At 38.4% G+C, this 25,148-nt stretch overlaps 2 protein-coding genes across 3 annotated transcripts; both read left to right on the top strand.

Moving 5' to 3' along the window:
• The first annotated feature begins 1,999 nt into the window (after positions 1-1,999).
• On the top strand, positions 2,000-8,470 carry LOC133706443 (serine/threonine-protein kinase BSK2). Of its 2 annotated transcripts, XM_062131975.1 has the most exons (11): positions 2,000-2,250; positions 2,349-2,572; positions 2,961-3,096; positions 3,586-3,719; positions 4,501-4,606; positions 5,017-5,102; positions 5,809-5,997; positions 6,115-6,279; positions 6,898-7,011; positions 7,430-7,690; positions 8,047-8,470. In XM_062131975.1, exons 1-10 carry the CDS (start codon positions 2,166-2,168, stop codon positions 7,679-7,681), a joined length of 1,491 nt encoding a protein of 496 aa, XP_061987959.1. In that variant the 5' UTR covers positions 2,000-2,165; the 3' UTR covers positions 7,682-7,690; positions 8,047-8,470. The 2 variants fall into 2 exon arrangements, with proteins under 2 accessions (XP_061987959.1, XP_061987958.1); XM_062131974.1 differs by lacking the exon at positions 8,047-8,470 and having other exon boundaries at positions 7,430-7,873.
• A 15,301-nt stretch (positions 8,471-23,771) lies between these two features.
• Positions 23,772-24,485, top strand: LOC133744743 (uncharacterized). The gene has a single exon (XM_062172797.1). The coding sequence runs from the start codon at positions 23,772-23,774 to the stop codon at positions 24,483-24,485; it is 714 nt and encodes a 237-aa protein (XP_062028781.1).
• Positions 24,486-25,148: the final 663 nt, after the last annotated feature.

The following is a 25,148-nucleotide window of genomic DNA, read 5'->3' as shown; positions in this document are numbered from 1 at the left end:
TGGATTGGACTCAGCAAGAGATGTCTTGATTTAGTTCTATTTTATTTTGGTGACTAACTACGGAAAATTTGAAGATTCTTTTATGTTGTACATGAAAAGATTGAAGGCCAACCATGAGATTATAAATAGAATTAAAAAATTATAAGTAGAATTAAAAAAATAAAAATAAAAAATAAAAAAACCATGAGAATTCTATTTCTTCTTCCCTGTTTGCTGAGTACTCCTCCGATATTTTTTCCTAAAATTTTCAAACCTCATTCACTTTTACAAAACACCCCCATGACTCGCCATCTCTGGTTTGAGTCACCTTTGAGTCATTCTATGGCTGAGACGCTGAGTCATCCCTATGGGTGGCTGAGCCACCATCCAACGCGGGGAACACGCTACCACCACTTTGCAGTCATATTTGCCTTTTATTTGTTCAAATTTGGGCATAAAGTGGTGTCATGAGGTGGATAGCCCACGATTTGAATATATTTTTCCTATAACAAAAGGTCTTTGATCAGAGGTAAACACGATTTCAATAAATGGATGTGTAAAAGTCTAAAAGTATATTCATAAAGGGAAAGACTCTGATTTGAACCTTGAAGGACTTGTTTCATCTGCCTACCATTTTGAGTTCACACCATTTCATCTTATGGCGAATAAAAGAAGTTTGATACGCTCAATGACAAAAATAATCACGAGGAAGAGGCCTGAGACGCAATGTTGAGATACGTTACAATGGGTTAGTATGGACTCGAAATTGATCCCCTATAACATAAATTATAGTCCGGTACGAGATTATACAATTTTTTTATTTAGAAATTGTTAGAACATTTTTTTTTTTTTTTTGCAAGCAATATCACTTGTACTGAAATAGTAACTAACTTATGGTTATAGTGCAATGTAATAATTTTACAGTTTTTATATTAACCTTTTAATTTTTCCTTTTGTGTTGGATGGTGTTCTATATTAGGCCAACTCATTCTAGGGAGCTGGGTGGCTGAGCCACCGTCCAACGCGGAGAACACGCTACGCACCATAATTGCCTTATTAGGTATAAAGTGGTGTCATGAGGTGAATAGGCCCACGATTTGAATAGATTTTTTCTATAACAAAAAGCATATTATTTTCTTTGATCATAGATTCATAGGTAAACACGATTTGAATAAATGGATGTGTAAAAGTATATTCATAAAGGGAAAGATTTTGGTTTGAAGTATGAACTAACTTTTTTCGTCTACCAACCATTAAATTTTAATTTTAAAAGTTCACACTATTCATTTAATCTTACGGTGAATAAAACAAGTTTGATATGCTCAATGACAAAAATGGTCACGAAGAAGAGGCCTGAGATGCAATGCCAAAGTATAGTGCAATTGGTTACTATGGACTCGAAATTGATCCCCACAACATAAAATATAGTTAGGTACGAGATTATACAATTTTTTTATTTTCAAACTTTTTAGTTTAGATATTGCTTGAACGTCTTTTTTTTTTTTTTTGCAAGTAATATCACTTGTACTGAACTACAAAATTAGCCCTATAGGGATCATTGAATCAATAGCAATAAGTCATGTTTGAAGGGGCTCTATCTTACGGTTATACTACAATGAAATAATCTTACAATTTTTATATTAACCTTATAATTTTTCCTTCTGTGTTGGATGATTTTCTATATTACCACCCCCCCTTAACTTTCTTTTAGGATCATCTTTTCAGTTTCGAGTATTCACAGTCGAATCAAAAGAAGCCACTTAAGCCACCATAAGAAACATCCTATCTCAAATACCCACCGTTTAGAAATTAGAACACAAAATTAACCCAACTTCTGCTCTTCAATTTTCTATAACCAAAAAATTCTGCTCTTCATTGGGAGTGAAATAATCCGATACTTAATTTTCCTTTGATTATTATTAATAGTGTGATTTGACCTGAGTCGCACTACCAGCACGTGAGTGATGATAGAGTCCATCACGTGACCTCCTTCCTCACCCACTCTTGTCTCTTTTCACAGATTCACTTGCTCCTAAAACTCACTCACTCAGTCACAGTCTCTGCACCTCCAACAGTACAAGACTGCAACACTTCCTATCAACTCCGTTGTCGTTTCGTGTCCAAACTCCATTTCTTCTATGTAAGCCTGCCTACCTAGCTGACTCAATTTCAACACCACTGAAATAATGGGTTGCTTTCACTCCAAAACCGCCCACCTCCACTCCCCCGACGACCCCTCTCCTCTCCCCGAAGCTCAGAAACCCGACCCGGGTACCACTCTTTTATCTTGTTTCCTTGTAATTTCCTATTTTCCCCGCATTAATTGGGTTCTTGATTTGGGTTTGAGGGTTTTTTTATTTATTTTGAAGCTGATGGGGATCAAGCTGAGGTTGGGGACCAAGTGCCGGCGTTCAAAGAGTACAGTCTGAACGAGCTGCGGAAGGCGACCAATGGGTTCAGCTCTGAATTTATAGTTTCTGAGAGCGGCGAAAAAGCCCCTAATGTAGTTTACAAAGGGAAGCTTGAAAGCAATCGCCTTGTTGCTGTAAAACGCTTCTCCAAGCAGTCTTGGCCGGACGCCCAGCAGTTTGTGGTCATATTCCTTACTCTCTTTTTTTATTTGTGAGGAAATTATGAAAAGGAAATAGGAACCAAAAAGAAAATTTTTGAAAAGGGAAAGTAGTTATAGGAACCAAAAAGGAGAGTTTTAATTTTTAGCTCCAATAAAGATAGAATGATTAATACTTTTGTACAGAGAACGTTCATTGTTTCTATTCCTTTTTGGGTTTTCGTTTGATCTGGTAATGATGGAGGGAATGAGCAAGAATTAAAGCAAAGTCCTGGGTGTTGGATTTTTGAGCAGTTTCGTAGCACATTTGATTTTTCCTTTATTTTTCTTATCGAAAAACAACGAATGTGGGTTTATGGTAATATTGGATAGTTTGGCATTGAGTCTGATGTTGATGCCTATGATTGGGCAGGCTGAGGCTGCGGGAGTGGGGAAGTTGAGGCACAAGAGATTAGTGAATCTGATTGGTTGCTGTGCCGAGGGAGATGAACGCCTCTTGGTGGCTCAGTACATGTCCAATGATACTCTTTCCAAGCATCTCTTCCATTGTACTGCCACTCTATCTCTTGCTGTTTCTAATTATTTTCAGTGCATACCATAGATTTTGCTAAACTTTTGTGGCTGCAAAAATATCGTCTTTTTGCTTTTGGCTTTTCTTTTCCAACACTTTATGTGACCCAGCAGGGTAAAACCTTTTTCTTCTTTTTCTTTTTCTTTTTGCTTTTACCCAACACTTTTTGTGCACCCATAAGATAAAACTCCTCTTTTGAAAGAAATGTAATAGGTAGAAGCTTCTGAAGATTTCATAATTTTAAATCCCCAAAAGCAAAGCTTCTAAGGGACATACCCAAACTTAGTTTATTTGATTACACTGTTTGCCTTGTAAATTTTTTTGTCTATGCTTCCAATGTTATTTATTGATGGATACTTACATATGTAGCACTTTTTAGTGATCAGTACTAGTTGGTATGCTGCAAATACCCCTGCTCATGCTATTATGGTTTCTTCTCATAATGGCTTCTTATGGTTTCTTCTAGGGGATAAGCAGCCATTGCCATGGGAAATGCGTGTTAGAGTTGCATATTATATTGCACAGGCACTTGATCATTGTAATACAGAAAACCGGAAGATCTATCATGATTTGAATGCATATAGAGTTCTATTTGACGAGGTATGCTTATGAATTTGTAATGAAGAATCTAGCAATTTTGTTCATTGGATTATGAATGTCATTCCTATGCCTTCATATTATTCCAATTTGATGCACTGGACTCTACGTTTTGCATGCCAGTATTTGTTTTACTTATCCGTGTCTGCGGTTGAGCTGCACATTTGTATATCACTCATCTTGGTAGACGCAATTACTTTGTTTGCTACTTTGTAAAATATAGTTTGCACCATCAACTAGTGACGTCTCCACATTCCAGAAGCACTTGCACCAAAGGACTAGTGTACCTATGTAACCACATTTTCTTGTGCTTTTTCATTCACGCCATGTTAGCATTATGTGGTGTGCCATGACAAGGTGCTTCAGTGCTTGTATTCTTTATAAACTGCACTAAGAAGTTTGGAAGGATCCAAAAGCAAAGGGAATTCTTGATGCATATGTAAGAAAAAGACAAAATATAACCATGCCTTATCACAACTATTCAAATTGTGATGAATTAGTTGTTTTGGGCCAATGTTTGCTCATTTTTCCCATTTCTATTTAAGGAGATGCAGGGTAAATTTTTCCTCAAACTTGACCTCTGATACAGTTTCTGTTTTTGTTCTTTGTTATTTCTACCTTAAACATCATTCTATTGCATTCAACAATAGACTATCACCGAAATGGATGAGTGCCAGTTTTTCCTTTGTGTATACATGCACTTTAATATCATTATAGTGAATATTTCAATGTCAAACATATCTAGCTCATCCTAGATTATTACTGACTTACGAATTTGTGTCAGGATGGTGACCCTCGCTTGTCTAGTTTTGGCCTCATGAAAAACAGTCGAGATGGGAAAAGCTACAGTACTAATTTAGCTTACACTCCACCTGAGTTTCTACGGACAGGTAAGGACAGAAAAATTTTATAGAGCACAAATCACAAGATTCTGATGAAGGTCGAAGTACATGATTATAAAATTGTAATTGAAATTTTATAAACAATAAGAGTGTCTTACACAAGCTGCTTACATATCGCGGGATAAAGTTTACCTTGAGATATGAACTTTTCTACTCTTGTTGTAAGGATAGTTCTTTTTTGTTACGTCAATGCACATCAACTTTGAGGTTGTTATGTTCTTTCAAAATTTGTGAATTTAGGAAATGGTACGGACCTTATGTTTTCAGATTTTCTTGCTTATGAGCCTATTGGTGCAACTCTCCTAGAACTAGTATCCCTGGCAGTATGATAGTTTTGTTATGGGTGTAGGTATCAAACTGATTTCTATTATATTTGATTAGTGTCAAACTTTTTGCAGGCAGGGTCATCCCAGAGAGTGTAATCTACAGTTATGGAACTGTCCTGTTGGACCTTTTGAGTGGAAAGCATATTCCTCCGCTCCATGTACGTGGATTTCAATTTCGTTATTCCATAAGCCTTTTCATTATTATTGTTGTGTGGTACAGATTTTTGTTACCTTTTATCTTTATGTAAATCCATGTGACATTTATAGTGTATAGTTTCTGGACTGTGTACAGCTCTGATGCATGGTTATGTGGAAGATTTTTTTATATATTTTTTTTGTTTGAATGCGTGATCTCCAGATTCTAAATCTCTCTTGTATACTATGTTTTCAGGATCCTACTTGAATTTTCATTAGCATTCCATGCAACTGAAATAATTAAATGTCTTTGTCACCAATTTATTTTAGTTTGCATCTGTATAATGCATATGGTTTATAATTTTGATATGTTTGGTTTCGGTAATATTTTATTTCTTGGAAACAATAAAAGTGAGAATTGGACTCCACAAACAGTTTAGGTTCGTTAATTTTATTTTAAAATCATTATTCTGAGTCTTTGGTGCAGTGTTCAACATCTCTTGTGATTATGAGCTCCAAATGCATTGAATTCAAACTCTTTTTGGAATTTTGGATTTCTGCTTAATGACATTCATAGGATAGTTTTCAGTATGGGTATTACAGTAGATTACGCAATCTCTTTGGTACGTTTTAGGATATAATATTTGGGTGGGACAGGTATACATGGATGTGCAGTTTTCTGTTTAGTTTTTATTTTGAATAAATGATAAGGGACCACTTTATCTTCAGGCACTCGACTTGATAAGGGGAAAGAATGTATTGTTGTTGATGGATTCATCATTGGAAGGACAGTATGAGAATGATGATGCTACCAAATTGGTTGAACTTGCTTCCAAATGTCTTCAGTCTGAGGCTAGGGATAGAGGAGATATTAAGTGTCTTCTTACAGCTGTTGCACCACTTCAAAAGCAGAAAGAGGTGATTTATTGTGTTATCCTCAAATCATTTTGTGTGTGATGTGGAAACCTCTACTTTGCTTCATACTATATTCTCCTTTATTCTATACATGTTCTGATTGTCATTTTGGTTTTTAAGGTGGCATCTCATGTTTTAATGGGCCTCCCAAAAAACAAAAATACAGTTGTGGTGCCAACCATGCTTTCTCCTCTTGGGAAGGCTTGTGCAAGGATGGATCTTACTGCTGTGCATGATATTTTGCTAAAAACTGGTTATAGAGACGAAGAAGGTGCAGAAAATGAGGTACATTTTATTGTCTGTTTCACTTGAACGTATGGCATGACTACTTAAGAATAAGTTCTCAAATAGTCTGCAGATTTTGATTTCTCAAAAAGAACACACCTTAAAATTCTATCTTATTGGGCTTTCAAAATTTGGCAACGTAGTTCATGCTGTAGTGAATTCAAGTTCTTGATCTCTATGTTTTATCTTAGAATATTTTTATTTTTAATCTGTTACCTTAAGTGTAGCTTGCAGCCGTATAAATATGGGTGGCTTTATAGTATTGATCTCCTTATATATATGTCATTGATATCCAACCAATGAACATGAATGCATTGATTGGGAGGTATGCACCCGCCCCCACCACCCAAAAAAAAAAAATTGAATGGTGTTACCCAATTTAGGGTTGCAACCAAATATGCAACCCTAACCAGTCCCTGCATTAGCTCCAGGTCCTCAGTGCCGTCGTTCCCCCATGGAACGTGCCTGTATACATGCACAAATATACACATTATGGCAATCTGCGGTTTATTTTTGCACTTTTTCTTCATAATTGTCCTTATTTGGTTGTCATCTTGAGTTCTTAAGTTGTTGAGTTACACTTCATTTATGCTCTTACAATGTGATCTATTTTTGCAGCTTTCATTTCAAGAATGGACACAGCAAGTCCAAGACATGTTGAACACAAAGAAATTTGGAGATATTGCATTTAGAGACAAGGATTTCAAGAATGCAATTGAGTATTATTCCAAGGTACATGCACTTGTTTCCTCTTATCTGTCTAAGATTCATCTTAAGAATGGAATGATTGCTTGTGCTCAATTTCCACAATTTCCTGGCTATTCAAGGACTTTTCAAATCTTAACACCCGAATATAAATATGCACAATGCACAGGTACCTGTAGATGGTTGAATCCTAGGAGGCAGAATAACATTGGGTTTCTCAGTCTAGTTATTTACTGCATTAGTTTTTTGTTTATTTTTGTTTCTATTCTTTTTTTCAGTAAAGGAAAAAAAATGGTAACGTACTCAGATATCTGGTAGTTATGATCTCTTCAACACATTATTCATGTGCATCCGAGTTACAGAAATCAATAATAATTTTAATTATATGGTTACCTAATTATTCAAGGATACCTTTTTTGTCGTTGTTGTTTTGTGTAATAAACAGTTAATCGTTATGATGTCTGTTCCTTCTGCGACTGTGTTTGCGAGAAGAGCCTTTTCCTACTTGATGAATGGCCAAGCAGAACTTGCTTTGAGAGATGCTATGCAGGCACAGGTTTGCATACCAGAGTGGCCAACTGCATTCTACTTGCAGGCCCTTGCACTCTCAAAGCTCGGAATGGAGACTGATGCTCAGGACATGCTTAATGACGGAGCAGCCTTTGAAGCGAAGAGACACAGCATCTGGCGGGGTTAATCTTATAAGGTGGTATTGTTATATACTCAAAAAATCAATAGGCCCCCTTTTTCATTACTACTGCTGGGCAAAAGTGACTAGACTAGAAGTAAGGTACTAGGCAAAATGGCAAATGTGTAATGTGGTTGATAGAATTCTTCAGAAATTTCTACAAAAATCATCCTGATTATATTCACAAGCTTTCATATTGCAGTAGTTTCACAAGAAATTATCTGTTCTTGTATGTTAACGTTCATTTAGTTGATTGTCTGGGAATGGGAGACATAACATTTACCACTTTCATTGAGACCGAGAAATCCACACGATACATGGTAGTAATATCTTTTTTCCCAGATCCTAATGGTAATTTCCTCAAAATGCCTCAGGATGGGTTGTGAGCATAATTTTTGTGAGCATGACGATTGTATGGCCTATTCAAATGCTACCCAGCCAAAATCTCTTGCACCCAACCAGCATTAAGAACCGGTTGTGAAACACAGAATCACAAGTCAGTAATGTCCCCATATAACGATTTCATTGTGGTATACCTTGCAAACGGACATATGAGGCACAGATGAAGTCAGTCTATGTGAACTCAGAACTCCGATGCTCGGCGAATAGATAGATTGTTTGAACATTATCACAGCTCTCATTCCAAAATCAGCAGGAAACAAGTTCAAGCCAAATAAGCAAAATGAGGTATATATATTAACAGGAAGGCGACTGTAGTCTGTAGTTTCAGTTGTACCAAAAGGGAAGGACTTCTGTCTATTGGAATTTCTGGGTTGCCATTAACTGGCTCACATGAACCAAAAATAAATCTGCCATCTCTGAATTTATCAGACATATATCATATCATCTCTACAAATTAGCACCCTCCTAGACCATTCTTCCAACATAAGTACATAAACGCGGTTGTATGATTGCTTAGGATTTGATTTATGGTAATAAACTAATAATTATTCAAAAAGAAAATAAAAGAAAATGTCCATATCTCTTACCAAGGGGGGAAGAATATTACAACAAGTATATATATCATGCAACAATGTTCATGTCATTTCCATTTGTTTGACCTTGTTTACAAGCAAAATCCCAGTCCCAGGTGTAGTGCGCTTTGATAGAGTACATCCTCTTGGATACGATATCATGTGACTTCTCCCTAAAGAAGGCAATAACCAAACATAATCTATGGCGATGGAGACTGGCATAGTGGTAGTCTTCATAATCGTCGATGGTTAAGCTGGAATTTTCTGTCAAATTAAAACAGGAGTTTCTGGATATGTCTATGTCCAACCTGCACCAGTGTGCCAGTCTTGTAGAACTTGCCAAGGGGATCCAAGCAGGTGTTCACATTTGTGTGTGCATCCCGAACAAATGCTTTAATAGTAGCGATTTGAACCCCGAAGTTGGAGTCTTCAACTAGACGGCCAAATTTATCAACAGACTTTTGGAGTTTGTCAACAACAAAACCAATCTCCTTCACGCAGTCGGAGAATTGCTGCAGTCACTTTCGTACCCAAGCCATTTCTTGTTGATGATAACCTTTTTCGTGTTCTCATAATTAAGTTTATTTGGCAAATCCAAAGGTTACAACATTCTGGGCGGTATGCGCTAATATTTTGCAGTCTTCTGGATTTTTTCTGCATAGATTTTGAGCACATTGTAGCACAAGTGTTTGTTGAAGCCAACGCTGCATGTTATTCTAATGAGGTCGATCCGTGTTTGCTTTGCTAGGAAATGCTAAAATGGTGGCCGCGCATGGACTAAAGTGGCCAAGTAATTGGAGAATGACCAGGGCTAGCTGCGAGTGTACGTACGCATAAGATAACATTTCATCTCTCTCCGTTTTAGAGCTGTAGTAATACTTTCAGATGTTGGCCGGTAGAGAAATTTCAGAGCTGATGTATTTAGGGATGAAAAGGTCCCTAACCTAGAGTACTAAAGCCTAAACTACAAGCTCCTACTAATTTCTATGCATCTAGTTGAGACTACCTCCAATATATTCTAGGAAAATGCCCAAATACCCTAATCTAATTCTTCCCCCTTTTCCTACCAAACTTATGGATTTCCGGAGTACCCATAAAGATAATTGATTTTGTTCCCTAATACCTAATTAACCTCTTTTATTTATAGTTTTTTATTTATTTTTGGGACTATTTTCCCCTATTCCCCTTTCTCACATAGAGATAAAGTGGGGGGAGAGAGAGAGAGTAGGGTCATCGGACCTTGCCGGAACCTCGTTGGAGGTCCACGGAGAGGTTGTTAGAGATCTCATAAAAGTTTTATGAGGTTTATTGACTCTCAATAAAAGCTGTTATTGTCCCCCCAATAAAAGTCAATATATAAAAGTTTTATCGCTTCTCAATAAAAGTTTTATTGCCTGACTCCGGACTTCACCGGAAACCTCGCCACAAAGTTGTAGATCAACGATTGTTGCCCCATCGGATTAGATTCCCCCGAAGCACTCCGTCGAAGTTAAGCGACTTAGAGACGCAGCTTGGTGCGACAGCCTAGGCCACCCAGTCCATGACCCTCGAGGTAGAATGCGACGGCTACGACAATTTTCTATTGAATCGAGACAGCTGACATCAATTGAGGCGATCAGAGAGAGAGAGAGAGGGGCATGTTTTGTAATTTCTTAATTATAGAAGCTCAACATTGTATTTTTCTCCCAAATTGGGGTGAGTGAATTCTAATTTGTTGGTGGGGTGAGTGGGAATATTTTGAGTAAAATTTGGGCATTAAGTCAAGACCACATATATTTTATGTACATGCAATTATAACATAATCAACAAAGATGTACAAAGCTACCTTAAAAACGAAGTTAACAAATGAAAAATTTATTGACCCTTGTTCTATGAAGTTGAATCTTGCATGCATGTTTAATTGTTTATTTAGATTATGCTAAAATTTGTCTTCTTTCCAAATATTTTTAGATTGACGAATGGTCTTAACATTAAATTAAAAATGCAGTCCATCTGCGCTCTAGCATATAATGCTTAGTTCTACCAATTTTCGGTCCCGCATTTTACAATTAACTTGAACTTGAACTAAAACTCTTACATTGTCAAAATTTTGAAAGATCTCATTTGTGTCTTTGAAAATTTCCAAATTTATAAAAACTATAAAAAGAGATACAATGAAAATTTTCAAATGTACAGAAACTGTAATAAAAGATACAGATGAACCAGTTACATTGCCTAATCCTAGAATAGCTCAAGTATACATGTGAAAATTATTAATAAATGTAAAAAAAAAAAAGAAAAAAAAAAGGAAATTGATACACAATGCCGCACCTGTTGTGCCTATAAAAATGATAAGCAATCTATGCAAATCTCGTTTTTCAATGAAGCCGATTCATGAAAACATGAAATAATCTAATCGAATCAACAAAATGGAATGTTTTAAATTATAGAGAGCCTCATCTCGCTCTCTATATTTAGGAGCGAGATAGCTAAAAGTTATAATGGAGAGTCACTTAGGAGTCTGGTGCAGCTGCTAAAATAGATAAAAAGCTAAACATGCTCTCCAAAATAACTAATGAGCCACAATAGAGTCTGCTAAAGATACTCTTAACTGACTAGAATTCGTCTTCAAAATTGAGCAAATTTATAAACATAGGATTTTTATGGACTCAAACTCTAATCAAATCGATGATCTACCAGAAACTCTAACTTGATATCTCAATTTCTAGTCTTTCATAAATCATTGACCGGCTAGAGCTCATCTCCAACTCTACCAATTCCTAGAAAAGCAATAAATTTCATATAAGCTCCATACTGTCTGCACCGGTAAACTTGGTATATATGAGGGTCCAAACAACTCCTTAAGAAATCTTCACCATAGGATTCAAAAATTTTAAATCTAAATTGCAATCCATCAATTAAGTTAATTAACCACATCAAGTGTTATTGCACATATAGAATCACACCCATAAAATCATTCATTTTATTTTCATACATAGAAAGAGAATAACTGTGTATGAAAGACATTGGCTAGAATGAGAATGCCGAATTAAGAAAACTATTAATTAAACGAATAGGTCGTAAAATAGCATGACATATAGAACGACATCCATAAAAAGAATCATGTTATTCTCGTGTATAGAAACAAAATGCTAATTAGTATATGATTCCGAAATACCACGCAGTACTATTGCCTGATGAATAAAGTGCTTAACCAAGAATATAACCTGAAATGGCAACCATAAAAACCACAGCAGCGAGTATAAAAAATATGTAAAAGCGTGTCCTTTCTAAATAAAATTGTTGATCATAACCGTTGTTCCTTTCTATTTTATTTCTCATGCATGACATTTCCCGACGAATAATCCCTCGGTAAGTGTTTTTTTTTATAACTTTTTATGGAAGAAAATCTTCATTGTCATAAGTACATCATTTTTTATTTTATTTAGAGTAACTCCAACAGCTTCCCCATATTTTGATTTTTCTCTACTTTAGGGAAAAATTAGCCTCTTTTGCTCCAACAGATTCCCTATAACTATCCCTATTTTAGGGAAAGTGAGGAAAGAGAAAACCAAATTCCCTATATTTACAGCAATCTCTAAAATTTTAAGGAAGAATATGGAGATTTTAGAAATTGCTGTAAAATAGGGAATCTGTTGGAGTTGGAGAAGAAAAAAAGGCTAAAACTTTGACTTATGCTTCCCTATAATACAGAAATTATTGGAGTTGCTCTTAATTATGCGGGGGTTTTCCCGAAGAATCATTCACTATAGGAAAAGGACTATCCGCGACGCGAGATTCGCGGCGTGCATTAAATGCACACCATGAATGACTATCATTTACAACGTGAATTTATCACACGTCATAAAACTTGCAATTTTAAAGAAAAAATTAAGGCGGGTTTGAGCCCATCGGAGCCCCGTATGAAAATGACATGAAACTTTGTTAGAACGCGCCTCCATGAGCTTGCAGCCTCTAGTCTAGTTTTTCCTCTCCGTCCAGCAGCACATCCTAGCGACGTCGTCGTCGGACAAGACGTGATTGTTAGCACCTCTCTTGACTGCACTGTTGGTCTTTGGTCAGCTTTAGGTCTGAAATCCATGTTAAAGATGGGGAAGGGAGATGTTGGGCAGAAGTTGTTTCGGAGTCGATGGCGGTGGATGGAGGTGGACAGTGAGGGAGGTCAGACTTCACCGTTATGCAGCGATGCGGCTCGAGATGGTAGATGCCTGCTTGGAGATGGGATCGTTGGAGTGCGGCTGGGATGGGAATTCGATCTGATCTGGATTAATTCCAGGCGAGATCGATTTGATCCGAGTAGGTTGGTGACGTCGAACCCTGACCATATTTCTTTTCTGGCTAAATGGGGTCGTCATCCCCGGTCAGACGTGTGGGCTGGTATTGCTGGTGGTGCTATGAAGGTGGTGACGGGCGAGCAACGGCTTGGTGTTGGTGGTGGTGCAAGGGTAGGGAGGATGCAAGAGAACTTCTGGGCCTGGCATAGACTTCTCACACTTTGGGACGGACCTTGCATAATTGGGCCTGGGGTCTGGAATTAAGCCCTTGCTGGTGGGCTATTGGCTTTAGTTGTTTAAATAATAGTTTTTATTTTGCTATTTATTTAGGGGGTGAAATTTGCACACCCAAAATTACAAACCATACACCCTTTTATTTTTTAAATTATATTTCATTTCACATCTTTTTGCACTTCTTAAAATACCCTCAAAGTCATATTTTTATTTTTTATTTTTTTTCTTTTTATGTCTTCTCTCTCTCCTCCAAAACCACGACAAGTGCACTTCCCTCACGCACTTCCTGCTTCTCCGACATCTCTTGGAACGGCGTCGACACCCATCTTCACCTTCTCCGCCACTTCCTCTGGGAGTAGCGGAGAGACCTCCAATCTCCTCTATCAAAAATGTATTCGCACTGATACACCAACTTCAATTTGTGAGCAATTGAACAAAACACATGTTTCTGAGCCTTTTGAGACTCCTCCAAAGCAAACCCAGAGCTATGCAACCATGCTCCTCAACCCTATTCCTCACTCTAGTGCTGCGATGAGTGAAGATTTTGAACCTACCGATGATGATTGCCAGTATTTGGAAGGGCGCTATGGGCCAAATGCCTGTTTTTCTCAAAGAATTAAAGATAAACTGGACCTCGACTCGAGATGTGCTATAGTGGTCAAACTCATGTGTAAGCCAAATTCCTCCAATGCTCTTAAATTCATGCTTACTAGTTTGAAACGTAAATGGGACCCAAAATTGGTGAGATGCTCTTTGCTAGTCTGGTCATCAGTGTTCTTAGACAATGCTGCCTTAACTTCACGGACAACGAGCTTAGGGAGCTCATCCCAACTTGCAGCCATCAAGTCCTTAAAAGCATTAAGCAGCATAGGGTCTTTAATCTCGAATGACCCACATCGTTACTGGAAAACCGCCTACTCCCCAAACTCGTTGAAAGAGGAGACCTGTGTTCATCTGTACATGATACTAATCAAGAACCAAATTTTAACATGAAAAAACACCCTAATCTTCTGCATCCCTCACACAAATTCAGATACATATTGAAACCCAATTGGGTTTTTTACTTTTACATCATATCTTATATGCGATTGAAAAAAATTGGGTCTTGATTTGTAAGAAAGAAAATTGAAGTGGAATGGATAAGAGGGAGTACCGGAAGATTGGTTCTTGGAGTTTGGGGAAGCAAAATTGAAGAGGGTTCGAGCAGCGCCGGCGGGGTGGTGGTGAGGTTGGTGACGTGGCAGCTGCTGGGTGGCGACGGCGGCTGTTCGGTAAGATCTGGAAGAGAGTGAACGGCAAAGAGCAGAAAGAGAAAACTTTTGTCGTGGTTTTGGAGGAGAGAGAGAGGGAGAGAGAAGACCTAAAAAAAAATCTGACTTCGAGGGTATTTTAGGAAGTGTAAAAAGATATGAGATCAAATATTATTAAAAAAATGAAAGGGTGTGTGGTTTGCAATTTTGGGTGTGCAAATTTCACCCCCCCCCCCCCCCCCCCCCCCGTTTATTTATTGTTTATAATAAGTCTCTGCCAAAGGTTGGTAGGACGAGATGGGCTTCGTGCCGGTTTATGCACCTGGTGTGCTTTGTCTGCTCTAGGTAGGCAACGAATTTCTTGCACTGGAAAATGGTCGCAACCTCCTAGTAGCAGTAACTTGTCTGCTCTAGGTAGGCGACGAGTTTCTTGCTTGGTCAATTGGTCGCAACCTCCTAGTGGCAGGGTGAAACTAAGTGTCACTGGATTTATTTTCCAGTGGCAACATAGTGGGAAAGTTGTGCGTATGGTAATTATGCTACGTTGTAATCAGGTTACATATCGAGTTATCTTTCCGTTATGTCACCACTATGTCAAAGCAAATAGAGTCGCCGTAGAGCGTTCTTTTCTAGTTGATGCCTAGTTGAATACAGTTGTTTGGTAGAGACTCATGATAGTATTTCAAGATGTTCTCTAGACGGTTATTGTAATCAGGGGTTTAGGCTCAATGATCCCTCCTTGTATTCGACAATTTTATTAATCAAGGCTTGAGGGCAGCTGCACCAGCCCTTTATTCAAAAAAAAAAAAAAAAAAAAAATTAAGGCGTGCAGCTAAAGCATGCCGTGTCTATGACTTTTTTAGTCGAAATGTCTACGTCTAAATCTCCCGCTCTCTCTCTCTCTCTCTCTCTCAAAAGACCACTAAGAGTTTCATTGATGAAGTGGCCAAGAAATATGAAACCGCCAGCTCTCTCTCTCTCTCTCAAAAGACCACTAAGAGTTTCATCAATGAAGCGGCCAAGAAATATGAAACCGCCAGCTCTCTCTCTCTCTCTCTCTCTCTCTTAAAAGACCACTAAGAGTTTCATCGATGAAGCGGCCAAGAAATATGAAACCGCCAGCTCATCTGCCTCCGTAACCGCCAAAATTTCCGACTTAGTCTTCGAAACCTCCAACAAATCTAGCGAGTTCGTGGTCAAGGCATCTACGAGATCCGATGAGATCAAGGCGGCGATTGGGTTTTGGAAAAAGCTGGAGCGAAATGACACCGTTCGCGACAGCATCTAGGGTATCGACAAGCTGGTGATGGCTCGATTCTCAATGTCGTCGAGAAGAAGATCAAAAAGCAGGGATTGAAGAAGAAGCTTATCAAGGAAGGTGAAGGTTGGGAACCTCGAATAGCGGTGACGAGGTAGAAAGTGCGCGAGCTTCACTATTTTTCTTTCTACTTATTTGAGCTTTTCTGGAATCGTTTTGGTTGTTTTGGATTGGGATTGATTACGATTGGGATTGAGTTTCTTTCTATTATTTTAATTTCAACTATCTAATTGTACGACTCTCGATCTACGTCAATTTTTTTATTTCTATTTTACAAATCTCATCTCTCGTCCAAAAATATGTCTCTTGCGGCGAACTCATCGAGAAAAATGAAATATTTTTTTTTATTGGAGACGTTTCCCAAGGAACACTTCAATAAATCTGTATTTTCCTCAGCAAAGGGGTACCATTTTTATATATGACTTTTTTTGTGGCTATAGGCCTAGAGCCGGCCCTTTCAGGCACTCCAACGGTCCAACGATCTCAAGTTTCCTCTGTTAACATCTTTACATTTTGTCGATTCTAATCTCTGTTACTTTTATAATCTTTTTTTTTTTTTGGCAAAAGGAAACCAAATGAAACAAAGACAAACTAAGGGGCTGAGGGTCCCCATCAAACAACAAAATAAGGAGGGAGATGGTTCTTGTAGCCAAGAAGCCGGACACATTCTCCAACGAGCCAAGGAAGCAACATGATCTACAGCTTTGTTGGCATCTCTGCTGGTCCAAGCCCAGCTAACATTTGGGGCAGCTTTCGCAAATAGACGAAGGCCCAAAACTAGTGGTTGAGCTTACCAATCCACTAGGAGTCGGTGACAGTAGATTGCTTGGATTAAGGGGAGAGAATCAGATTCGACAGTACTTGGAGTAGAAACTAGAAACTTTGTAATTAGAGAACAGACTAAGGAAAGAGATAGTGCCTCGGCCACTAATGGGGATGGAGCCGTAGTGTGAACAGACAAGCCATCGAGAAGAGTGCCGGAAGAGTCGCGAACGAGGGCAACAAGGCCACAATTGAGAGACTCTCGATGCCAAGAAGCATCTGTGTTAATATTGAAACAATGAGCAGGAGGAAGGGACCATCTGGTCTGTCTGGGAGGAAGGATGGGGAGCGTAATCCGAGACTTTGTTGTGGATTGAATGAACTCATGGTGAGAGCGAGTGGCTCGGTCAATGACTTCCGATGGAGAGGGAGATTGGTGCTGGAACCACAAATTACTTTTATAATCTTTCGCATTCCACAAATGAGAGTATCGCAAATTTTCCCAAGTCAAACAAAAACCTCTAGTCTGAACTAGTTCAATCAAAATCTTCTTGTTGTGCGAGGTAAACTCGTCAAGTATTGGTGTAAGTACTTGTAACACGTCCATTGTGTTAGCTCAGTGGTGTTAGCTCAGTGGTTAGAGCACCCACTACCTATGTACGAAGTCATGGGTTCGAGTCACCATGGGGGCAGGAGTGAAACCCTTTGATCCTCTTTTATAAAAATGAGAAAGAAAAAAAACTTGTAACCCGTCCATTGTGTAAGTAGTGACTCCTTTCGTCGCTAAAGCTTTCCCTTAATGAGTTATCACTCCGATTTTCGTTATTCACCAAGCCGCATCCTCGATAATTTTTTCGTGTCATCATTCCGGAACGCTTTGAAGAGGGGCTTGGTTGCGAGGAAAATCAAGTTAGGGAGAGCCATGAGGAATAGTTAATTTTCTTCCTTCTATAACTATTAGTGGTCTAAAGGTTTTTATGGTTGGACATTATAGTAGGCTAGAAAAGGAGATAGAACAATAAATACGCATGGCTGTTGTTTATTTTTTTGTGGTTGCCATTTTTGATTCTATACATTTCCAAAAATTTCTTGATTAGGCAGTATATTTTCAGATACAATCCCTTAACTGAGTACTTACTCACTTTCTATACACGATAAATAGCGTGATTTATTTTGTAGATTTCATTCTATATGTACAATAGCATTAATGTGGTTAGCTTATTAAATAGATTACAATTTAGATTTGAAATTTCAATCATTTGGTGAAGATTTTCCTTAAGGAGTTAGTTAAACCCCTATATATACTAGATTAATTTACTGATGCATATATACAATATACAGAGTCTCATGAAAGATATTGCTTTTCTATGAATTGGTTGAATTGGAGATGAAGTCTAGCCGGTCAACGATTTACCAAAGACTAGGTAGGGAGTTGGCATCTCAATTTAAAGTTTTTGGTAAATCCTTGATTCGGTTAGAGTTTGATTCCATCATAAAGGATTGATGTAGTTCATGTATAAGTGGCTTAATTTTGAAGACCAATTCTAGTCTGTTAATGATCTACTAGAAAAATATAAGCACCATGTGCATTTTTTAGTTTTCTGGTAGATCATTGATCCGATTAGACTTCAGGTTTTCAAGAATCTTCTTCATCATCAAACTAGGATCAGGTAATTTAATTGGTTCATATATATCTTTTTTTCACAATTTTTGTACAATTGGAAATTCTAACAACACATACAAATGAGTTCTGATCTCTAAATTTTGATGACAAAGTAAATGAGCTCAATTTCAAGTTCGTTGTACTATTGTACTAACGTGGAGACTGCAATTTGAGACAAATGTTAAGAGCCTTTGTCAATCATAATACAAATTGGAGCATACTAGGATACACACGATTAATTCAACGTTATTCAACACGAGTACAAATGATTTTTTCTTCTGTTAATTTAATTGGTAATTTTAATGTACGTGGTGGAAGAGTTGAGCTTATAAACTACATTCGATTCACATGTACATCTTTGTTGATTGCGTTATAACATGCATTTATTCTTCTTATTATAATAATAATAATAATAATAATAATAATAATTATTATTATTATTATTATTATTATTATTATTATTATTCTGGACAATAATGTAACTTCCCACCTATGATGTCAGTGAAATTTGAACCCATGACCTTCACGGTATTAGTTAGGCTAGCTAACCAACAGACCACGGCTCACCGACAACATGCATTTACTTATTATAAAAGGGAAATTACCCAAAATAGCTCGCCTGATCTCTCTTTCTTTGGGAATGTGGTTGAAGATATCAAAATGGGGTTGTGTTCTCTTCCTGAGTCTGGAATCCAGCATGTTCCTTTTTCTGCTAATATGGTTGCACATAGATTAGCTAGTCATGGGTTTGAATTTGATGTAACATTAGAGTGGTATCCTCATGCTCCAGATATAATCCTGGATGCACTCATTTACAATTGTACTCATCGTCAGTATTTTCTTCAATAAAGGTTTTCATTTTTGTCAAAAAAAAAGAAAAGAAAGAGAAATTACCCCAAAAATATCATTTTCCCCATGAGTTTTACATTATTACTATATTTGTGACAAATACTATGATGTAAATCAAATTATTTTCCTAGCTAAGATAATCAAACACGAAGGGTGAGAGAAAAAACCCTAGAGAGAGAAAAAATCTTGGGAGCCGCGTGGTCCTTCTTGCCTGTCCGGCTGTGCCTCGGCGCTGGCGCTGGCCTCTGGCCTCGCCGGTGCACGGTGCGTGCGGCCGGACGGGTGGTCTGGTTCGTTGGCATGCTTGTGGCTCAGTGGCTAGGGTTGGGAAGCTGCTTTTCTCGTCGTGCTCATGTGCAGGAGGCGGCTGAACGTGGATCGGGTTGGTGGCTGCTAGGTGGGATCGATGTTGTTTGGCTCTATGGCGCTGCAGTGGGACTGACGGCGACGCTACCATGGATAGGTGGGAGATCGGAGATGGGAGGCGGAAGGACAGGCTGGCTGGGACCGGTTGGGATCGGAGGTCGGTCCGGTTTGGTTCTGATATCCGGAGTGAGGATGTGTGGGGCTGGGGTGGTGGAGTGGGTGGGTAGTCTTGGCCGGTGGTTCGACGGCGGAGATGGCTCGCAGATGGTTGAGGTCCGACATCGGGGGCGGAGCGGCGAGTATGGTGGCGTGTTGGTTCAGGTGCCTTCCTGGACTGGGCTAACGAGGTGGGGCTTGGCTGCCTTAGCTCTCTGGGCCTGGGCTTGTTATTTACTTATAGTTGGTGGTTTTTGGTTAGGTTTTTTCCGTTTTGGTTTTTGTTTAGGTATAATAAGTCCCTCCTCACTTGAGCGAGGGTTAGTTTGTTTTGGGTTCATGGGTGTGTCGTGGTCTGGACTTTTGTCGGTGCTTTTTGGTTATCAACGTGATGGTGAATCACCCTTACACGCGTGGTCTGGCAGTTTTGGATCGCGGTGTCCGAACGGGTGGAAACAGTTCATCGTAATGTTGGCGACTGGGTTGTATCGGTATATGTTAGGTGGTTCCTCATTGTAGCTCAAGGGTATGAGCGTAAAATTTGGTTAGGGGTTGAGCCTTTTTGGCTCATGGAAGTCACTTATGTTGACGGTCCCGTAATTATGGATCTAATGTTATGTAATCTGTTTGGTTATTAATAGAATTATTTATTCTCAAAAAAAAAAAAAAGATGACTAGCTAAGACTATTTAAAAAAAAAATTTCAAAATAAAATCAAATAGAGAATGATGAGATTAAACAAAAGAATAGTATGAAGACTTCTTCCGTTTCTTCTTCTTCAATTTTTTTATCCTTTTTTGATTTGTCCCTTTTGTTTTTGGAACTTCAGGTTCTAATCCTTCTTCTTCCTGTTTCTTCTCTTTTCTGTTTTTTGTTTTTCCTTATTGTTGTGTGTTTAAGTTTTCTCTATCTACACATAAAAATTTGAAATTAATTGTTCGTTACTGACCCTCAATAACACAAGCAAATTTATTACTGACATTTAATAAAACAATCAAATTCATTACTGACTCTCAATAAAACAGCTAAAAGTTTTACTGACCCTTTAAATTCATTGACTCTCAGGAAAACAACCAAATGGATTATTGACATTCAACAACACCATCGGACCATCCTCACCCTCAATAAAACAATCACATTCAAATTGATCCTTAATAAAACAAACAAAAGTTTTACTGACCCTCAGTAAAACAACCGAATGCATCATTGATGCTTATTGACACTCATAAGATAATCAAATCCATTACTAATTCTCAATAAAACAAGTTACTTTTTTATGTTTGTTTCCAACGGTTGGGTCTAGGTCATTAAGGGCTAGTTTGGGATTGCTGTGACTTTAAAAAAAAAATGTTGCTGCTGTGTTGTGAGAATAATCAGCTGTGAATTAAAATAGTTTCGTGTTTGGTAAATAATATTTTTAAAAGTGCTGTTAGTACATAAAATAACTGCAGAATGTGTTTTGATCCACATCAGCTTCTAAAAGCAACCTCTAGGCTGCTTCTAAAATCTGTTGTCGATCTCTTTCGCCGAGCTCACAACCAACTACTAGGAAGAATCCGGACTCTCACAATGGATAACGTTAACCAGAGAGGTTTTCAATCAAGATTTTGGTCGAATCCGACCAAATAGAGCGTGGCTCAAGGCCGATGATGTGCAGCCATCGCTATGGAGGTCTGGGTAAGGAGGTATGGCAAGAATTGTGTGGAGTAACTTAAGGGCCAAGCCGGCGGTGCTTGCAATTACAAGGCCAGTGACCACCGACCCAGTATGGTGGCTGACGGCAATAGTCTGGTCTGCTGGCCACGCAGCACTGGTGAATCGATCATGGCAATAGAGGGGTTCCCGGGCCCAAAGCGGAGCAACTCTGGCGTTTGGATTTGCAAAGATCGAATTCCGATCTGATGGCAACACGACGGGCGAGGCCTCAACGACAATGGCGGTGGCTGCAGATAGTCTGAAAGGAGCGGTGGTGGTCCTGATGGAAGCCGAGATTTCGGTGGTCAAGAATGAGGGGCTGCCCTCTCATGTAAGGGTGCCCGATTCGAACTGGAAGCCCAAAACAGGCTGGGTGCCCAAAGTAGTCTGGGGGTCAGCATTGTTTGGAGTGTTTTGGGTGTCCAAAACAATTGGGAAGGATACGAGAGTTATTGCCCGGGTTTGGATCCAATTGATGGCCTCTGGTGCTTTGGGGTTTCATATTTGGGATCCGATTATTCCAAATAACTACGCTTAGGTGGTTTTTTAGCCTGCAGATTATGATGTTTCTTTTACATTTTGATAATGGAACCTTTTGGAGCACCGCAATTGAGCGCATTGGCAAAGGAACTTTTCACACAAAATTATCTCTTTGTAGGGTAATGTTGTAGTTTGCTAGGCTCCTTGATTAAGTGAGCTTCGATGTCTTAAGTGAATCATGAACCATTCCCATTTCTGGAAAATTTGCAAGTGCCGTTTTGTCCTGCGATTATCAATGAAATCTTCATTTACTCAAAATAAAAAAATCTCAATAAAACAATAAAAGTTTTACTGGCCTTTAATAAAACTTTATTGACCCTTATAAAACAATCAAATGCAACATTGACCCTCAATAACAGTGGGTAAAGCTATGGTATGTTAACATTTCTCATACATCAACTATTTTTACCACTTTAAGGACTCATGTTACCACTTTGAGGACTAATATTACTATTTTGAGGACTCATATGGTAAACTAAGAAAATTTACCACTTTAAGGACTCATGTTACCACTTTGAGGACTAATATTACTATTTTGAGGACTCTTGTGGTAACTAAGAAAATTTACCACTTTAAGGACTCATGTTACAACTTTGAGGACTAATATTACTATTTTGAGGACTCAAATTACCACTTTTAAGGCAATTGTATGCATGTCATACGTTAACATTTTGTAGAATTTTCCCAATAACAGTATTACCGAACTTTAGTAAACTTCCTTGGTCTCAATAAACCGTTGTTTGACCCTCAATAAACGACCAAAACATATATTTACTCTCAATAAAATTCATAAAATTTGTGTTGACCCTTAATAACCATAGTACACATCAATTATACATTGATAAAGCAAGTATAGGAAGTGAGAAAATTAAAAATAGAGATTTGAACATCTAGGAGAACTAATTTATCTTGGTGTTGCTAAATTAACATCAACCAAATGCTATGTTCAGAACTTGATCATCCAATTAACATCTTGCTTGATTATTTATCTATGATTCATCTAATTAACATTTACCACTTTCATTGAAACCAAGAAATCCACACGATAAATGGTAGTAATAATCTTTTTTCCTTTCTTTTCTTCTTTCCCATATCCTAATGGTAAATTCTTCAAAATTCCTCAGGATGCTTTTTGAGCCAAAACTCAGCAAAAATTTGTTGATGGGTTGAAAGCATTTGTGTGAGCATGACATGATAAAGGTTTGAATTTTTATATATACGAATGTTACCAGGCCAAATTATCTTACACCCAACAAGCACTATGTGTTGGAAATTTCGTTGATGGATGCTACTTCCGTCACCAGATTTCACCTCCTACAAGATCTCAAAAATACAATACATTAATAACAAATAGTAATCATAATATTATTGTCATAATAGATTAAATAACAAGGATTATAGTACTTATCTCTTAGATTTATAGGCTTCCAAAGGACACGTTACTCGAAAAGAGTTTAAGGTTGAGGCGTGTAAACACTGCCCTTAAGAGTAGATTTCGCCCCTTGGAGACAATGTCTCGGTGTAGCAGGTTACTAGCGCCCTACCCTCCAGGGTACAACAACTGTTAATCCTTGTAAGCGTACACTCGCAATACTTGAGGGCATAAAATTGACTAGAATATGAGAAAAGAACTCTTGAGGAGAATGTATGATGATCATACACATACAAACATAATAGGAAGGAAACGAGGGTATATATATGACTCAGCAAAGAAGACTAGTAATTAAGGTATGATAATGATCATCAATATTCATAATGTTGGCTTTTGTAACTGATATGGAAAAACTTACTGGTCAACAATGGATAAAGAAGCAATTAACATGCCTCACAATTGTAACGGATGTAGTGAGCAATAAAGGATATACCAACTTATGCAATGAAGGTTTTATTGAAAACAAAGCACCAAATAATTGGCTACGAAAAGAAAGCTTTAACAATAAAAACCATTCATATAGGTCGACTTTGGCTCTGCTAGGGTTTCATGCTCTAGCCATCCAATTGATCGAGTTTGGTAAGAAGATGGCGGCGGTGGCTCCGTCATTACTATTCGAAGAGGCCGTGGTGAGCCTGCTTGGTGGAGAGGATGCTATCCATGATTCTTTTTTCTATCTCTGTGGCCGACTTCTGTCCAAGAAGGCGGTGGTGCTTTCGTCGTTTTCGACGGCAATCTCCAATGTTTGGGGATTGAAGGAGAGGATTTTGATCCGGCAGGAGGAGGAGGACATCTTTGTCTTCCAATTTAAGGAGATGGAGGTGAAGAATCGGGTACTCTCGGGGGGTCCTTGGTTCTATAACAACTCCATGCTGTTGCTGGCGGATTATGACGGAGTCTTTAACCTAGGAGCGGCGCCGCTGCATCTCCTTGTGTGGGTGGCTGTGAAAGGGTTGCGGATAGCGATGCGGAATGAGAAAGCCCTAACCCTAATCGGACGCGTACTGGGGGACTTTGTTCGAGTTGATCAGGGGGCGGTGCAGAGAAAGGATCATGTCCAGAGGATCCGTGTGATTCATGATGTTCGCCGGAGGATTTGGGCACGACGGAGGTTTGTCTTTTCATCGGTTGTTTCAGTGATGGTGGAGTTGCAATATGAAAAATTCCATGGGTTATGTGCGGCTTGTGGTTTTTTGGCCATGGGGGAGGTCCATGTGACTAGGGGTGGGCACGGTTCGGTGCGGATCGGTGTTAGGCCAAAACCGCAACCAAACCGCTTCATTCGGTTGTGCTATATCTAAAACCGCAACCGCATTTTAAAAATCCACACCGCTTACTTCGGTTACACCCTTTTGCGGTGCGGTGCGGATCGGTGTCGGTTGTGTTCAGCTTTCTTTTTTTTCGCATATTTTCGACCAAAGTCGATAAATTTAGTTGTCCTAAAATGAGCAAAATCAACTATCAAAATATCAACAAAATAAACAAATCATAATCTATTCACTAAATCAAGTAATGAACATTTCAAATAACCTGTTCATGAAATCAACATCTCAACTAGATAAATAACATTAACAATCTGTCAGCGTCTCAGTTGGTGTTGTTCCCGTGCTTGACCCAGTTGGTGTCGCATTGGGAGTTTGCGATGCTCCACTTCCCTGACAATGAAATCAAACACATAATTTAGCAGAAATGAACATAGTTTGCGATGCTCAACTAATTTGCTGTACTAGAAGCTCAATAATAGTAAACAATGAAACAATCAATTAACAAACACTCATTGTCAAACAATTATCAAACACTCAAACAGTCATTATCAATCAATTATCAAACACTCTGTAAAGGAAAACTAATGAAAACCAATTATCAAACACTCTGTAAAAAAAAAAAAAAGGAAATACCACACTGAAATCAACAGATCAACAACAACCAGACTTGAAATCAACAAATCAACAGCATTAAGACTT

The sequence above is a fragment of the Rosa rugosa genome, chromosome 4 (genome assembly GCF_958449725.1).
Source record: "Rosa rugosa chromosome 4, drRosRugo1.1, whole genome shotgun sequence".
NCBI classification, from domain to species: domain Eukaryota; kingdom Viridiplantae; phylum Streptophyta; class Magnoliopsida; order Rosales; family Rosaceae; genus Rosa; species Rosa rugosa.
Note: the sequence above shows the minus strand (reverse complement) of the source record. Positions and strands in the feature narration are given on the sequence as shown.

Coding starts and splice junctions, on each gene's coding strand:
- LOC133744743 (XM_062172797.1), top strand. CDS start 23,772: ATGGCGGCGGTGGCTCCGTCATTACTATTCGAAGAGGCCGTGGTGAGC.
- LOC133706443 (XM_062131975.1), top strand. CDS start 2,166: ATGGGTTGCTTTCACTCCAAAACCGCCCACCTCCACTCCCCCGACGAC. Junction 5,998..6,114: donor CACTTCAAAAGCAGAAAGAG/GTGATTTATTGT, acceptor TTGGTTTTTAAG/GTGGCATCTCATGTTTTAAT. Junction 7,012..7,429: donor CAATTGAGTATTATTCCAAG/GTACATGCACTT, acceptor TGTAATAAACAG/TTAATCGTTATGATGTCTGT.